This window comes from Bubalus bubalis, chromosome 3 (assembly GCF_019923935.1).
Source record: "Bubalus bubalis isolate 160015118507 breed Murrah chromosome 3, NDDB_SH_1, whole genome shotgun sequence".
Lineage (NCBI taxonomy): Eukaryota > Metazoa > Chordata > Mammalia > Artiodactyla > Bovidae > Bubalus > Bubalus bubalis.
Window position 1 is genome coordinate 134,327,777 of NC_059159.1, and position 18,543 is coordinate 134,346,319.

The window sequence follows — 18,543 nt, forward strand, 5'->3', positions numbered from 1 at the left end:
CATGAAAGAGTCCTGGGGACTCCCAGAGACCAGGCATGGATCACACTTTGAGAACCTCTCTGCTAGGCTGTCTCCCTGTCTCTTCATAGCTTAGCATTTGGTGAATAAGGAGTGAACTGGGCCCCATGGTACTGTTGACTGGCCTCCTGCATCCGTTCTAGCTGAGCCGGGATGGTCTCCATTTGGCACATTTCAGAGCCTTTTGAGTGATCCAGGCCCAGAGATTTCAGAAGGGACAAATTTGGCAAATGATGACCTTAGAAGATTTCGTTTTAAAGTGTTGTACAAGTCTGTGTGAACTGCACATACAGTCCTTCAGCAGCCAGAAGCAATGGACCATAGTGCCTGGTTAAGACTGAAATGGGACATGTCCAGATGCTGTGTTATTAATAGTATCCAGCTGAGAGGCATTTTATGAAAAGCCAAAGTGAACACAGGCTCATCAATCTGGGATACTAGCCTCAGATGCCAAATATGTGCATTTGGCTGTAACTTGCTTGGTCGTAAGTACTGTAAGGCAGGGGTCTCCAACCTGTGTGACCTAATACCTGATGATCTGAAGTGGAGCTGATGTAATAACTAATAGAAATAAAGTGCACAAGAAATGTAATGCACTTGAATAATCCCAAAACAACCCCCTCCCCGATCCATGAAAAAATTGTCTTCCACAGAACCAGTTCCTGGTGCTAAAAAGGTTGGGGACCACTTTTCTAAGGCATTTCCTAAAGCTGTCTTTGACCAAGTAGGTAGTTTAGTTATAAACAGCAAATCAGTGCCCTGAATTGGAGAAGTAGTTTCCCAAATTCCACACAACAGTAGTCAGACTTTCATACCCCTGCCTCCTCCCAAACAGCCTAACTCAGAAGAAACACACACGCATACGCCCAGAACCAGAGCCCATGCCTATTTCCCTTCCCCTCCAACAAGACTTCCATGCTCCCAAGACCTAAGCTTCAAAACTGGTTCCCCTCCTCTTTCAGTGGTCTTTAGTGCTTTGTTCTTTCAACTAAGTATTGCTTTTTGGGGGGACACATGGTGTTCTTCATGTTCTCGCAAACAGAATGGAAAATGCCCCCTGGCAGAGCAGCCAAGGTACAGTGGATTTATAATGTCAGAAACCAGGGTTAGTTGATCCTAGCAGTGAGGCATGTGGGGAAATATCCACCGAAACTGAACCCACCTGACTCCTTAGTCATTGCCCAGTGACTCCGGAATGGCTGCTGCTGCTGGATCAATGACTGCTTTGTTCTCCACTTGTAACCCTCCTTTTCTTTTTTTTTGAAGATGTGGGAGAAGGCAATCAAGCTGAGCAAAGAGTTGGCGGAGACGTACGAGAGCAAAGTTTTTGACTACGAGGGCCTGGGCGATCTCCTGGTGAGTCTGGATCAGAAGATGTCTTTCCTCTTGCAGAGGAGCTGAGCATAGTGGTCATGAAAATGGTGTTATAAGTGTAAGCAAGTCAGCACAAATGATGTTTTCTATGAGGGGAAGGTACACCTTGCTTGGATTAAAAATGAAGATGAGATCTAAAAGCTATCATCAGTATTTCTCCAGAATATCCTTAATAGGGGGCTCAGGACCCCTGTCTGCAGCCCTCTCTGCTGTGTGCCTTTTGCTGCTCTGTGGACCCTTCGAGTCCTTAATCGAGCTTCCCTTTCCCCTCTCGGTTACTCTGCCTTCCATGAAGACTGTCCATGCTTCCGATGTCTTCTGACATCTTCTCTTTATAGAGTTACTTGTTCTGTGGTCCACATCCTCAGAGCTGTGAACCTTTTCCATGCCTGGTAGGAGGCCAACACAATATGACATTGGGTCATTTTTAGTAGAAGGGTCACAAAAGGTCAGGTCACCCACTGTCATGTAAAAATTTGAGGAGATAATTGTCAAGATCATTTTGAAAAATATTTGTCAGTGTATATGGTACCTGTTCCTGCCATCATGCAAAAAGTCACATAGGAATTTCAGAAACTAAGCTCAAGTGTGACTAATGTTACATGTTAACTTTCTAAGAAAACATTGTGATAGAAACCTTTTAGGGAGGTAGTGTAGTAATACAATCATGCTAACACCATTGTGTATGTGGGGGGTGGGTGGTACCACTGTCTAAGTCCCTAGGTCTGGATACCTATTTTGCTTCCTTTAAACCTGATGCTGGGGACTTCCCTGCTGGTCCAGTGGTTAAGATTCCACACTTCCAGTGCAGGGAACACTGGTTCCATCCTTGGTCAGGGAGCTAAGATCCCACATGCCATGTGGTATAGCCAAAAAATTAAAAAAAAAAAAAAAAAAAAAAAAAATTTTTTTTTTTTTTAAAGCTGACCATGTACCCACTACAGAAAGCCTCTCTCCAGAGGAAAAGTTAAGAATGACACCAGATATTGAAAAACAGAACATCATCACCACCTTCTGGGTACTTGTAGCTGAACCAAGGACTTGATTCTAAACTACCTGCGTGAACTGGAAGGTTCTCTCTTTCTTTCCTCCTGTGTCTCTGTTCTAATGTAACCACCCACCTGAATCCCAAAAAGAGCTTCTTAACCTTTTAGGGGTCCCGAACCCCTTTAAGCAACTGGTGAAAGAGAAACCCTGCTTTGCCCACAGATGAAATGCACAGACGTTTGTCCTTCTGCATATAACAGCAAGGAATCCCAGGGCTTCCCAGGTGGTAAAGAATCCACCTGCCAATGCAGGAGACATGATTTCGATCCCTGGGTTGGGAAGGATCCCCTGGAGGAGTAAATGGCAACCCACTTCAGGATTCTTGCTGGGAAATCCTATGGACAGAGGAGCCTGGCAGGCTACAGTCCATGGAGTCGCAAAGAGTCGGACATGACTGAGCATGCAGCACAGGGATTCCCAGGCCCTCTTAGGCCCCTTCATAGACACAGGCCCAAAACCCCTGATCCAACAGAAGGGTAAGTGTTTGGCTCACAAGATGTTTTCCAAAAACCTTTCATTTCTCTGTGTTACATAGGAAACAACAAAGCACAGAGCCTGAACTTTTTTTTTTTTCCCTCTGATGATGCCCTTGTAACCTCCCCATGAAATGTCTTGTTTTGTCTTCCAGAAAAAAAGAGCCTCGTTTTATGAGAACATCATTAAGGCCATGAGGCCTCAGCCCGAGTACTTTGCTGTTGGCTACTACGGACAGGGCTTCCCTTCTTTCCTGCGGGTAAGAAGCACAAGGGTGGTCTCCCTGGCCATTGAGCCATGCAGTTGGAGGAGGGAAGGTCTTCATCGCTTTTCCAGATGAGTCTAGTGTGTTAGCAGCTGGAGCCCCGTGTTCTCACTGTGGGTGGTCAGGGAGGAAAACCACTTCCTGAGCGGCTGGTCTCTTCACCCCCGGCTGCCTTTGGTATTCTGGCAGCTCTTTTGCAAAATGACTTTTCCCAGGTGGAGTGAAAAAAGGAAAAACAGAACCATCTTCTCTGCTGTGGGTCAGGCTGGGGGAAGGTGTGGATTGATGTGTCTCATTGTTTATTTGATTTCCAGCCAGGGCTAGCTTGAAAACAAATATTCCCCAGGACAAGACTGCAAAAGTTGCACAAAAATTAAACCAGTTTTGTTGTAATAGTGAGAAGGACCATGTTTATCTTCCTTCTCAGAAACTTTTTATCATGCAATACTGATTTTACAATCTCAAAAAACAAACCTAAAAAAAAAAGCTTCTTATTTTCTCCCACAGAAAAGAAGCCTCTTTTAGTGCTGAGCTATGTTTTAAATATATATTGGCCATCTTCCTTCCCCTAATTTGAAAAGACAAAGAAAAAGTGAAAAGGAAAATACATTCCTTACAGTGTCTAATAAGGAAATAGTTCATTCATTCAGTAGCTGTGTGGCAAGAGCCTACTGTGTGCCACTCCAGTATTTTTGCCTGCAAAATCCCATGGACAGAGAAGCCTGACAGGCTGCAGTCCACGGGGTGGCGAATAAGTCAGCCTTGACTTAGCGACTAAACAACACCACAGTGTGCCAGACATTAGAGATACAGTGCTGATTATAATCTGATGTGATCCTTGGTCTCATGGATTTTACACCCTAATGGCTGAGTTGTTAATTAAATAACCACATAAATGAATATAAAATTCAAACTGACCAAGACAGGTATTCTGTACTAGGCGGGCTGGTTAAGCAAGTAGTATATACACAAGTCAAGTAAAAAGCTACGTTGACTTGAAAATGGTACATGATTGTTTATAGCACCATTACTCGTAATCACTAAAGATTAGCTACAGCCCAGAAGTCCCTGAGCTGCTGCTGAAGGGATCAACAAAGTGTGGGATAGTCATGTGGTAGAATACCGCTCAAGAAAGAAAAGGAATAAGCTCCTGATACACACAACACGGGGATGAATCTCAGATGCATTGTGCTGAGTAAAAGCAGTTTGACCTTAAAGCCTACATATTCTATGATTTTATTTATATGGCATTCTGACCAAGTCAGTACTTTCTCTAGGGGTAGAAAACAGATCAGTGGTTATTGAGTAATTGGAGCCAGAGGGGAGTTTGACCTACAGAGAAACATAGGGAAATTTTTGATGGTGATGAAACCGTTGTGTATCCTAACTGTAGTTGTGGTTATGTCTGTCCAACTGGCAGAATTCTACGCTAAGGGGGTACATTTTACTGTGTCAGTTATACCTACATTTTTTTGAGAGTCAGGAAAGTCTTCCCAGAAAACTTCTGCTTCACCTGTGATTTGAAAGATGAACTGGAAGTTAAGGAGGTAAAGGGGATGGAGGTAAGGTAAAGGTAAAGGAGGAAAAGGGGAAAGGCGTAGGAGGTAAAGGTAAAGGAGGTAAAGGGAAAAAGCATTCCAGGCAGAGGAAAGAGGAGGCAAGAGTGTGGCAGGCACTAGAAGTGACAGACCAGTGCTGTGGGAAGAGAGGGATTCAAAAGTGGGCAGGGAGATGAGACAGGAAGCAGGGGAAGAGCGTGTCGGGCTTTGGGGTTCGACATCCTGTTTTGTCAGCATCCTGAGAGCAGTGGGGAGCCAGTGCCCATTTTTTGAGTTGGCAAGGTCATCGGGCTTTGGTATGGAGAATGAATGGGACGTGCATATAGACCATGGCAGATACTCAGGGAAGAGATGACAGCCAGCCTTGGGAAATGGCTTTAGAGAGAAGTGGAAAGATGAGTGTGATGGAGATGAAGTAACAGTATTTGATGACTGATGGGATGAGGGTGAGAAAAAGAGGGACGTGGTAAGAACGATTCCTTGCTCTCTGGTCTGCATAATTGGTGGGGCAGTGGAGCCGTCCACTCAGATAGCAATGCTGGGAAAGGACAGTGATGGAGGAGAGTGAATCCACTCATTGAATAAGTGTTTACTGATCTTTCACTGTGGTGCTTGCTGTAACACAGGCCTGGCATGCTTGCTCAGTGCTGTCAGACTCATTGCAGCCCCGGGGGCCGCAGCCCGCCAGGCTCCTCTGTCCCTGGAAGTCTGCACGCAAGAGCACTGGACTGGGTTGTCATTCGCTTCTCTAGGAGATCTTCCCGACCCAGGGGTGGAACCCAGGTCTCCTGCATTGCAGGTGGATACTTTACCATCTGAGCCACAAGGGAAGCCCACAGGCCTGGGGGCAGAGTCCAAAACAAAACCAACTCCCTGAAATTGTAGAATTTATATTCTGGAGGGACAAATAAATAAAAAATACTAAGGTGGGTAAGTAAAATATTGAGTATGTCAGATGGGCTAGAACAATGCCTCATACAGGGTAGACACTCAGCAAGTATTGTAGAGAAAATATGTCAGGGGAAGTGAATAGACTGATGATGGGGGTGGGGTTGCAATCTTTTTTTTTTTAATTATTGTTTGTGCTGGGTCTTAGTTGCAGCATGCAGATTCTGCAGCAGATGGAATCTAGTTCACTGACTAGATTACATGTGAGGGGCCCAGATGGAACCCAGGCCCCACATTGGGAGCACAGAATCTTAGCCACTGGACCACTAGGGAAGTCCCTAGAGTTGCAATTTTAAACAGAGTGAATAGGAAAGACTTCAGTAAGAAAGTGACATTGGAGTAAAACCCTGAAAGAAGTGACAGACTCAGCCAGACAGCTCTCATGAGGGGGCCAGACAGTGAGAACAGCAGGTTCATAAGCCATGAGGCTGGAGAAGCACATGAAGAACACAGGGCAGGTAGAGAACAGGGTCAGAGAGCTGAGGGTACCGCCTTGCAGAGGGGTTTTCGGCATCTTTTCAGGTTGTAAAAGTTTGATTTTGGACATACTCCATGTGAGGTAGATTTGAAACATCCAAAAAAATTTGAGTGAACAATTTGATAATGTGGATCTGGAACGCAAAGGAAAGATCCAGGCTGGATATAAAAGATGGTGGGTTATTTACGTGTCATTAACACTGGTTTTGTATAAGGCAGACTAGGGGGTCAAGAGATACTTGAAGTAACAGGAAAATTTGGCCTTGGAGTACAGAATGAAGCAGGGCAAAGGCTAACAGAGTTCTGCCAAGAGAAAGCACTGGTCGTAGCAAACACCCTCTTACAACACAAGAGAAGACTGTACACATGGACATCGCCAGATGGTCAACACTGAAATCAGATTGATTATACTCTTTGCAGCCAAAGATGGAGAAGCTCTATACCGTCAGCAAAAACAAGACTGGGAGCTGACTATGGCTCAGATCATGAACTCCTTATTGCCAGATTCATACCTAAATTGAAGAAAGTTGGGAAAACCACTAGACTATTCAGGTATGACCTAAATCAAATCCGTTACGATTATACAGTGGAAATGACAAATAGATTCAAGGAATTAGATCTGATAGAGTGCCTGAAGAGCTATGGACAGAGGTTCTTGACATTGTACAGGAGGCAGTGATCAAGACCATCCCCAAGAAAAAGAAATGCAAAAAGGCAAAATGGTTGTCTGAGGAGGCCTTATAAATAGCTGAGAAAAGAAGAGAAGCTAAAGGCAAAGAAGAAAAGGATAAACCCATTTGAATGCAGAGTTCCAAAGAAGAGCAAGGAGAGATAAGAAAGCCTTTCTCAGTGATCAATGCAAAGAAATAGAGGAAAACAATAGAATGGGAAAGACTGGAGATCTCTTCAAGAAAATTAGAGATACCAAGGGAACATTTCACGCAAAGATGGACACAATACAAGACAGAAATGGTATGGACCTAACAGAAGCAGAAGTTACTAAGAAGAGGTGGCAAGAATATACAGAAGAACTATACAAAAAAGATCATCATGACCCAGATAACCATGATGGTGTGATCACTCACCTAGAGCCAGACATCCTGGAATGCAAAGTCAAGCGGACTTTAGGAAGCATCACTACGAACAAAGCTAGTGGAGGTGATAGAATTCCAGTTGAGCTCCTTCAAATCCTGAAAGATGATGCTGTGAAAGTGCTGTGTTCAATATGCTGGCAAATTTGCAAAAGTCAGCCGTGGCCACAGGACTGGAAAAGGTCAGTTTTCATTCCAATCCCAAAGAAAGGCAATGGCAAAGAATGCTCAAACTGCCACATAATTGTACTCATCTGACACACTAGCAAAGTAATTCTCAAAATTCTCCAAACCAGGTTTGGTTCAGTATGTGAACTGTGAATTTCCAGATTTTCAAGATGGATTTAGAAAAGGCAGAGGAACCAGAGATCAAATTGCCAACAGCCATTGGATCATCAAAAAAGTAGAGTTCCAGAAAAACATCCACTTCTGCTTTATTGATTACGCCAACACCTTTGACTGTGTAAATCACAATAAACTGTGGAAAATTCTTAAAGAGATGGGTATACCAGACCACCTGACCTGCCTCTTGAGAAATCTGTATGCAGGTGAAGAAGCAACAGTTAGAACCGTACATGGAACAACAGACTGGTTCCAAATTGGGAAAGGAGTATGTCAAGGCTGTATATTGTCACCCTGCTTATTTAACTTATGTGCAAATTGCATCATGCAAAATGCCAAGTTGGATGAAGCACAAGCTGGAATCAAGGTTGCTGGGAGAAATATCAGTAACCTCAGGTATGCAGATGACACCACCCTTATGGCAGAAAGTGAAGAGGAACTAAAGAGCCTCTTGATGAAGTGTAAGAGTCGAGTGAAAAAGCTGGCTTAAAACTCAACATTCAGAAAACTAAGATCATGACATTCAGTCCCATCACTTCATGGCAGTTAGATGGGGAAACAATGGAAACAGTGACAAACTTTATTTTGGGGGGCTCCAAAATCACTGCAGATTGTGACTGCAGCCATGAAAGTAAAAGACACTTGCTCTTTAGAAGAAAAGCTATGACCAGCCAAGACAGTGTATTAAAAAGCAGAGACATTACTTTGCCAACAAAGGTCCGTCTAGTCAGAGGCATGGTTTTTCCAGTAGTCATAGATGGATGTGAGAGTTGGACTATAAACAAAGCTGAGCACCAAAGAATTTCTGCTTTTGAACTGTGGTGTTGGAGAAGACTCTTGAGAGTCCCTTGGACTGCAAGGAGAGCCAACCAGTCCATCCTAAAGGAAATCAGTCCTGAATGTTCATTGGAAGGACTGATGTTGAAGCTGAAACTCCAATACTTTGGCCACCTGATGCAAAGAACTGACTCACTGGAAAAGACCCTGATGGTGGAAAAGATTGAGGGCAGGAGGAGAAGTGGATGACAGAGGATGAGATGGTTGGATGGCATCACCAACTCGATGGACATGAGTGTGAGCAAACTCTAGGAGTTGGTGATAGACAGGAAAGCCAAGCGTGCTGCAGTCCTTGGGGTTGCAAAGAGTCTGACACGACTGAGTGGCTGAAGTGAGGGAAACGACAGTAGGGGATCTGGGATGGAGCCTGGCAGTAGGTTCCAATCTTAAATATGCTGTCGTTCTTGATGCTCTGGAGAAGGGAATGGCTACCCAGTTCAGTGGCAACCCACTCCAGTATTATTGGTGCTTCCCTGGTGGCTCAGCCAGTAAAGAATTGGCCTGCAATGTGGGAGACAGCATGTGATCCCTGGGTCAGGAAGATCCCCTGGAGAAGGAAATGGCTTACCACTCCAGTATTCTTGCCTGGAGAATTCCATGGACAGTGGTGCCTGGTAGGCTACGATCCATGGAGGTCATAAAGAGCTGGACACAACTAAGTGACTAACACATGATAAGATATTGATAGCTAGTACACTTATTACATATGATTATTGGTTCACATGGAATAATGGTTATAAACTTAGTGGCAGCAGTGATTCAGTGAAAATAAATTGAAAGCATTTCCTCTAAAGTCAGGAACAAGACAAGGGTGCCCACTTTCACCATTACTATTCAACATAGTTTTGGAAGTTTTGGCCACAGCAATCAGAGCAGAAAAAGAAATAAAAGGAATCCAAATTGGAAAAGAAGAAGTAAAGCTCTCACTGTTTGCAGATGACATGATCCTCTACATAGAAAACCCTAAAGACTCCACCAGAAAATTACTAGAACTAATCAATGACTATAGTAAAGTTGCAGGATATAAAATCAACACACAGAAATCCCTTGCATTCCTATACACTAATAATGAGAAAAAAGAAAGAGAAATTAAGGAAACAATTCCATTCACCATTGCAACGGAAAGAATAAAATACTTAGGAATATATCTACCTAAAGAAACTAAAGACCTATATATAGAAAACTATAAAACACTGGTGAAAGAAATCAAAGAGGACACTAACAGATGGAGAAATATACCATGTTCATGGATTGGAAGAATCAATGTAGTGAAAATGAGTATACTACCCAAAGCAATCTATAGATTCAATGCAATCCCTATCAAGCTACCAACAGCATTCTTCATAGAGCTAGAACAAATAATTTCACAATTTGTATGGAAAAACAAAAAACCTCGAATAGCCAAAGCGATCTTGAGAAAGAAGAATGGAACGGGAGGAATCAACCTACCTGACTTCAGGCTCTACTACAAAGCCACAGTTATCAAGACAGTATGGTACTGGCACAAAGACAGAAATATAGATCAATGGAACAAAATAGAAAGCCCAGAGATAAATCCACGCACATATGGACACCTTATCTTCGACAAAGGAGGCAAGAATATACAATGGATTAAAGACAATCTCTTTAACAAGTGGTGCTGGGAACTCTGGTCAACCACTTGTAAAAGAATGAAACTAGAACACTTTCTAACACCATACACAAAAATAAACTCAAAATGGATTAAAGATCTAAACGTAAGACCAGAAACTATAAAACTCCTAGAGGAGAACATAGGCAAAACACTCTCTGACATACATCACAGCAGGATCCTCTATGACCCACCTCCCAGAATATTGGAAATAAAAGCAAAAATAAACAAATGGGACCTAATTAACCTTAAAAGCTTCTGCACATCAAAGGAAACTATTAGCAAGGTGAAAAGACAACCTTCAGAATGGGAGAAGATAATAGCAAATGAAGCAACTGACAAACAACTAATCTCGAGAATATACAAGCAACTCCTACAGCTCAACTCCAGAAAAATAAATGACCCAATCAAAAAATGGGCCAAAGAACTAAATAGACATTTCTCCAAAGAAGACATACAGATGGCTAACAAACACATGAAAAGATGCTCAGCATCACTCATTATCAGAGAAATGCAAATCAAAACCACTATGAGGTACCATTTCACGCCAGTCAGAATGGCTGCAATCCAAAAGTCTACAAGTAATAAATGCTGGAGAGGGTGTGGAGAAAAGGGAACCCTCTTACACTGTTGGTGGGAATGCAAACTAGTACAGCCACTATGGAGAACAGTGTGGAGATTCCTTAAAAAACTGGAAATAGACATGCCTTATGATCCAGCAATCCCACTGCTGGGCATACACACTGAGAAAACCAGAAGGGAAAGAGACACGAGTACCCCAATGTTCATCGCAGCACTGTTTATAATAGCCAGGACATGGAAGCAACCTAGATGCCCATCAGCAGATGAATGGATAAGAAAGCTGTGGTACATATACACAATGGAGTATTATTCAGCCATTAAAAAGAATACATTTGAATCAGTTCTAATGAGGTGGATGAAACTGGAGCCTATTATACAGAGTGAAGTAAGCCAGAAAGAAAAACACCAATACAGTATACTAACGCATATATATGGAATTTAGAAAGATGGTAACAATAACCCTGTGTACGAGACAGCAAAAGAGACACTGATGTATAGAACAATCTTATGGACTCTGTGGGAGAGGGAGAGGGTGGGAAGATTTGGGAGAATGGCATTGAAACATGTAAATTATCATGTATGAAACGAGTTGCCAGTCCAGGTTCGATGCACGATACTGGATGCTTGGGGCTGGTGCACTGGGACGACCCAGAGGGATGGAATGGGGAGGGAGGAGGGAGGAGGGTTCAGGATGGGGAACACATGTAAACCTGTGGTGGATTCATTTTGATATTTGGCAAATCTAATACAGTTATGTAAAGTTTAAAAATAAAATAAAATTAAAAAAAAAAAAATAAACACAGAATCAAACAGAAAAAAAAAAAAAAAAAAAGAAAATAAGAAGTCTAGACTTTCAGGTTGAAAAAGTGAGTCTGAATCATCTTCTGAGTATCTGTGATTTTGACCAAATCATATAACCATCAAGTCTTGGTTTTCTGACCTGGACGTTAGAAAAATAAGGTCCACATTGCAGGGCTGATTTGAGAATGAAATGAATGTTAGATGGGAGTTCTTATAAACTGTATAGGAGTTTGTAGATGTTGTGTGTTGTTGATGGGTACTGAAAAATAGAGAATCCACATGAATGATGTAACCTGAATGCCCTTCTGTGTTATGGAGTATTTTCCCAAACTCAGAATGTGTAAATTTCTCATCCTCTCCCCTGGCCCCCAGCAGGCCTCCTTCTCATCTGTTTCTGTCACTGGCGCCACTGTTCTTCCTTCCCTGAGGCTGTCATCTGAGAACTCTCACGCACTCCCCCATCTCTTTGCTTTTTACCAAACACCACAGGCTCCATCCAACACGAGATCCCTCAGCTTCTCTTTCTCACATGGACTCCTGCCGCAGTTCCCTACAGCTGGACACGTTAAGCAGACGGCACTTCTTCCTTCATCACATTGCGCCTTCCTACCAGAACCTCCAGCGAATTCCCAACCTTCAGACCACTGACCTGTCTTTCAAAGCCTTTCATATTCTAACACATCCAAACACCCTTCTTTTTTTAAAAAAAAAAGTTCATTTTTAGCTGTGTTGGCTCTCTCGGTTGCTGCTCTCAAGCTTTCTCTAGCTGCAGTGGGCAGGGGCTACTCTTCATTGCGGTGCGTGGGCTTCTTTGCGGCGACTTTGCTTATTGTGGAGCACCAGCTCGGTAGTGGTGATGCACAGGCCTAGTTGCTCCGCGGCATGTGGGATCTTCCCGGACCAGGTCTTGAACCCATGTCCCCTGCCTCAGCAGGTGGATTCTTAAGCACTGAACCACCAGGAAGTCTCAAGAACATTTCTTCTACCTGCTCTCAGTACTTTTTGCCTGGTTGTCCTCCCCTCTCCTTTTCTCATCTAACCCTGTCTCTACCCAGTCAAGTCCCAAGTGTGCCTTGAAATCCTCTCCTTCAGGTTGAGCACCTTTGTGCTGAGCTTCTGCTTGTCTGGTTTTCTCCACAGTTGTCATGCCCTTAGTGTTTTCTTATACTCCAGTCCCTAGCTCCCCATAGTTCTGTCTGAATGATGAAATCGCATAATGCAACATCAGTCTCATAAATCTCTCCCAGCTTGGAAACATTTAATCATCAATTCCAAAAGACTGGGCAGTTTTCATGGCCCTCTGTGTTGGGCCTAGTATTGCCTTCAAGATACTTAAATCACCAAAATTATTTTATTAACTTACTCGTTCTCTGTTTCTTTCCACCAGAGCAGGGTCAGAATTTTACCCCTAGCATTTAGCAGATCTCATTTGCTCAATACATGTTTAGTGTATGGCTGTACAAGTGATTTTTAAAATTTTTTCTCCTGATTTATTTTTTTATTGAAATATAGTTGCTTTACAATGTTGCATTAGTTTCTGCTGTACAGCAAAGTGAATCAGCGATATGTATAAATATATCCCCTCTTTTGTAGTTTCTGTTCCCGTGTATATCATTACAGAGTATTGAGTAGAGTTCCCTGTGCTATACAGTAGGTCATTATTAGTTATCCATCTTATATGTCAGCATGTCAGTCCAGATATGTATGTCAGTCGCAATCTTCCAGTCCATCCTACTTCCCCTTCCCCCTTTGGTGTCCATATATTTGTTCTCTATGTCAGTGTCTGTATTTCTGCTCAGCAAATAGATTCATCTCTACCATATATTCCATATCTATATATTAATATATGGTATTTGCTTCTCTGTTTTTGACTTACTTCACTCTGTATGACAGTCTCTAGGTCCATCTACTTCTCTACAGATGACCCAGTTTTGTTCCTTTTTATGGCTGAGTAATGTTCCATTGTATATATGTACCACATCTTCTTTGTCCATTCATCTGGACTAGTGATTTTTAAGAAACATTTTATAGGACTGTATGGGCCCAGATTTTAGTTAAAAATGGATCACGTATGGGGCTTACCCAGTGGCTCAGTGGTAAAGAATCTAACTGCATTGCAGAACGCAGGAGGTATGGGTTCAGTCCCTGGGTCGGGAATATCCCCTGGAGGAGGAAATGGCAACCTACTCCAGAATTATTGCCTGGAGTATTCCATAGACAGCAGGACCTGATGGGTCACAGTCCACAGGGTTGCAAAGAGTCAGACACGACAGAGTGACCGAACACACAATACACCACAATACATGTATGCTTTAAATACTAAGCTAAGTATTCATGTTTGTGACAATGAGAGGAGCAGGAACCATCAAAACAGTGACAGTTGAACTTGCAAGAGCTGTGAGGCAAATTTCTTCTGTGTCTGGGACCTCGCAAATTTCTTTTCCAAAAAATCCAATTTTGTTAATTTTATTAAAGGGAAAAAAAGCTGCAGTTTGGAGTGGAAAGACTAGTATTGAGAGCAGTTCTTGTTTATGAGACCTTGATGTTGTCATCCACAGCCATCTCCGGGATTGGCTTGGGACTGGCTGTCAATTAATCCTGTTCTCTGTTCCCACCTAACCTATTGATTGATCTTGTTTGCAATTTCGAGTTCTCTGAGGCAGGGTCACTTACGTCCTGATTCCCTAACTTACTGGATCATGATGAGAAAGTAAGATCCAGTAAGTTAAGGAATGAGAAAGGAGCTTACACCTCAGTGTATATGAATGCCCTTCATTCTTTCATTTTATTGCCATGAGAAATACCAGCTAACCTAAGCAGCATGCCCAGTGACCTCATGAATTTCCGATAGGGTGCAAACTCCTTATCTCCTTGTGGATCAGTGTAGACCTTGCACACGAGTTATCATCCTAGGGCACCCTCTTGAGAAGCATTTTGACTTAACTCCCCAAATAAACTGTGAGCTCTTTCATATATGACGGTTGCTGTGAGCACGTAGTAAGTGTTCAGTGGGAACATGGTGGCGAGGGAGGGGCTGCACTTAGCCTGGGGAGGACGGTGACTTCCTTGAGACTTGAATCCCCAATTGCCCTTCACTGTTCATATTTAATGCTTCTCCCTGCGTGTCCTGACCTGCAGAACAAGATCTTCATCTACCGGGGAAAGGAGTACGAGAGGCGAGAAGACTTCAGCCTGCGGCTGCTGACCCAGTTTCCCAACGCTGAGAAGATGAGCAGCACCACCCCCCCAGGAGATGATATCAAGTCTTCCCCCAAGCAGTGTATCCTTGTCTCAGACCACAGCTTAGGGGCTCTTTTTTTTTTTTTAAACGTTTATTATTTACTAATTTATTTGGCTCTGTCAGGTCTTGGTTGCAGTACATGGGATCTTTAGCTGGTGGCATGCAAACTCTTTGTAGCACGTGGGATCTAGTTCCCTGAGCAGGAATCAAACCCAGTCCCCCTGCATTGGGAGTGTGGAGTCTTAGCCACTGAACCACCAGGGAAGTCCCGGCCCGGGGCTCTGGAACCTGCTACAGCCCCAGGCCAGCCACAGAAGGTGAGGGTTCAGTCCTGTGCGTGCATGCAGGTAGGTCCTGTCCTTAGACTCATTTAACCATCCTGACTCAGTGTCCCGTCTGCATAAAAGCTTTGGGAACCTAATGTCCTTAGCTCAGGGCTATGATGTAACTGAAAGAGGGAGATGAGAAGCAAATCTTGAGTATGGAAGGATGTGTGTTATAGTCACAGGCAGAGCCAGGGGAGAATGTAGACTTCCTGTTCTGAATTCTGGATCCAGTATAAAGACACATATCTCTCTTTTGGTAATGTATAATGTCTTACTGAAAAACCAGTTGCATGCATTTTAAAAATTAGAGATGTTATGGAATTGAACAGTGAAGGAAGTCTCCCACATATGAACAAGTTCCATTCCAAGAGTACATTTGCAAGTCCAGTTTGTTCCTAAGTCCAAAACGTTAGCCTAGGTACCCAAGTAACATAATCGACCATACAGTACTGTATTGTCATAGGTTTATAATACTTTTCATACAAATAATACATAAAAGACAAACACAAAAAATAAAATGCTTTGAATCTTACAGTATAGTACCTTGAAAAGTGCATAGTCCAGTACCGCAGCTGGCATACAGGGACTGGTGTCGAGTGAATAGGCAAGAAGAGTTACTGATTGGAGGAAGGAGATGGTAGAGATGAGAGATCATCAGCAATAGGAGAGGAGGGCAAGCTGCAATTTCACTCAGGCCTGATATTGATGGCATGGCATGCACATTCACATCTTTGAAAGTTCACAACTCGAAGGTTCATATTTAGAGGACTTACTGTATTCTAAAAGAGGTCAGTAGGCCAGAGCAGGTGTGGAATGGTAGATAAATAAGAAAAAGTGCTCTGGAGCAAACTGCCCGGGTTCGAGTCCCAGCACTGTCCCTTCCTATGTCACTTTGGGCAGCTCAGTTTCTCTGTGCCTGTTTTCTTATCAAGAAAATGGGGGTGGTGATCATTCTTCCCCTTGGAGTTCTTGTAAAGATTGTCTGTAAAATACTGAGAAGAGTCCCTGGCACATAATAAAATTTCAGTACATATTAATTATTATAGGTATAGAGTGGTTAGTTACTATAGAAAGATGGTCAGTAATAACGATAGAGCAGTTGACAGACATGTCTTTCAAAGGAAAGTGTATGGCCTATTAACACTTAGTAGATGCTTGGGTAAGAAGGGTTTCAGTTTGGGGGTTCAGAGAACAGTTGAGATGCCTCCTTGGTGTGGCAATGAAAAGAGGTCTTTATGGATTTGATGTAGAAACACGAGTCCTGGAGCTCATCCCAAAGTCATATCTGCATAGCCATCTGATTTTAACCAGTTGCTTAACTTCTCCAGGCCTTGGTTTTCTGAAGGGGTAACTCTGGCTTTTTAAAGAATTTTCTTTAAGAATTTTCCTAAAATTCTTAAAGAGATGGGAATACCAGACCATGTGACCTGCTTCCTGAGAAATCTGTATGCAGGTTAAGAAGCAACAGTTAGAACCACACATGGAACAACAGACTGGTTCCAAATTGGGAAAGGAGTACATCAAGGCTGTATATTGTCACCCTGCTTATTTAACTTATATGCAGAGAACATCATGAGAAATGCTGGGCTAGATGAAGTACAGGCTGGATTCAAGTTTGCTGGGAGAAATATCAATAACCTCAGATGTGCAGATGACACCACACTTATGGCAGAAAGTGAAGAAGAACTAAAAAGCCTCTTGATGAAAGTGAAAGAGGACAGTGAAAAAGCTGGCTTGAAGCTCAGCATTCAGAAAACTAAGCATGGCATCTGATCCCATCACTTCATGGCAAATAGATGGGGAAACAATGGAAACAGTGACAGACTTTTATTTGGGGGGGGGCTCCAAAATCACTGCAGATGGTGACTGCAGCCATTAAATTAAAAGACACTTGCTCCTTGGAAGAAAAGCTATGACCAGCCAAGACAGCATATTAAAAAGCAGAGACATTTCTTGGCCAACAAAGGTCTCTCTAAACAGAGCTATGGTTTTTCCAGTAGTCTTAGATGGATGTGAAAGTTGGACTATAAAGAAAGCTAAGTGCCAAAGAATTGATGCTTTTGAACTGTGGTGTTGGAGAAGACTCTTGAGAGTCCCTTGGACTGCAAGGGGATCTAACCAGTCCATCCTAAAGGAAATCAGCGCTGAATATTCATTGGAAGGACTGATGCTGAAGCTGAAACTCCCAATACTTTGGCCACCTGATGTGAAGAGCTGACTCATTGGAAAAGACCCTGATGCTGGGAAAGATTGAGGGTAGGAGGCAAAGGGGATGATACAGGAGGAGAAGGAAGGGAATGATAGAGGATGAGATGGTTGGATGGCATCACCGACTTGATGGACATGAGTTTGAGCAAGCTCTGGGAGTTGGTGATGGATTGGGAAGCCTGGCGTGCTGAGGTCCATGGGGTCACACAGAGTTGGACATGACTGAGCGGCTGAATGGAACTCTATTTTTTCGCAAATATTTAATAGCATTTCTGTGAAGATCAAGATAAAAAGATCATTTATGTGAAAATGCTTTGTAAGCTGTAACATTGTAAAGTATAGCCCAGTGGTTCTCAAATTGTGTTATATTTAAGAATCACCATGGAGAGATTCTGATTCACCAGCTGTGAATTCTAATTCTGCATTTTGAGTAAATCTCCAGGTGATTTTTGGTGTCAGTGGAAGGCAGCCTTCATGTTGAGAAATATGGGGAGTCAGTGTCAGGTCTGGGGCTTCCCTGGTGGTTCAGTGATAAAGAACCCCCCTGCCAATGCAAGAAACATGGGTTCGATATTGTCTTGGGAAGATCCCCTGGAGGAAAAAATGGCAACCCACTCCAATATTCTTGTCTGGAGAGTCCCATGGACAGAGGAGCCTGGAAGATTGCAGTCCATGGGGTTGAAAAGAGTTGGCCACGACTGAGCAACTTAACAACAACAACAACATTAGGTCCAGACCCAGTGCCAGTTTCAAAACTATAGGTTTGGAAGCTTTGTTGGTAAAGGCAGAAAAGTTCAAGTCTAAGGTTCAAATCTAAGGTATCCAAAGATACAAGAAATTCCTATTGCCTGGGCTCTGGAGTCTGAATATTTCAGACGGATGCTCGTCCAAAAGAAAGTTAAAATAATTTCTAATCACCTATTTTCCTGAAATTGCATTAATGTCTGTTTTCCTCTGGCAAGGTTGTTTGACATGTGTCTGATAAAAAAGCGTTCTAGGATTATGACTTACTAAGGCATTGCGGTAATACCTAATGGAACCTCATTTTCAGTGTGGTCCTGGCCTTTGCTTCAAAGGAGTGGTTGGTGTGGGTAGTGTTTCCATTGGTAAAGCAAGAGGAAAAGGCAGTTCTTTTTGCAGTGACAGCTTCCTGGCTCTTTCTTCCTTAATGAGCTCCTCAGACATGCAGTGCTTCACTGTCAAGCCAGTGATGAACCTTCCACCCAACTACAAGGATAAACCAGTTCCGGAGCAGATCTTAAAGTAAGTGGGGTTTTTTTGTTTGGTATTTTAAACCATGTGTCTCTCACACACACTTTATGT

General features: G+C 42.9%; 1 protein-coding gene across 4 annotated transcripts in view; it reads left to right on the plus strand.

Annotated features, from left to right (window-relative positions):
• The window catches only part of DOCK5 (dedicator of cytokinesis 5), a 281,525-nt gene that overhangs the window by 233,339 nt on the left and 29,643 nt on the right, over positions 1–18,543 (plus strand). For 3 of the 4 annotated variants that reach the window (XM_044940174.2, XM_044940173.2, XM_025281882.3), the window contains exons 39-42: positions 1,285–1,374; positions 3,068–3,172; positions 14,584–14,725; positions 18,402–18,483. In XM_044940174.2, the coding sequence (XP_044796109.2) occupies positions 1,285–1,374; positions 3,068–3,172; positions 14,584–14,725; positions 18,402–18,483 (419 nt within the window). Of the gene's footprint in view, positions 1–1,284; positions 1,375–2,315; positions 2,465–3,067; positions 3,173–14,583; positions 14,726–18,401; positions 18,484–18,543 lie in introns of those variants that run through there. The other variant, XM_044940175.2, reaches the window with a different exon arrangement.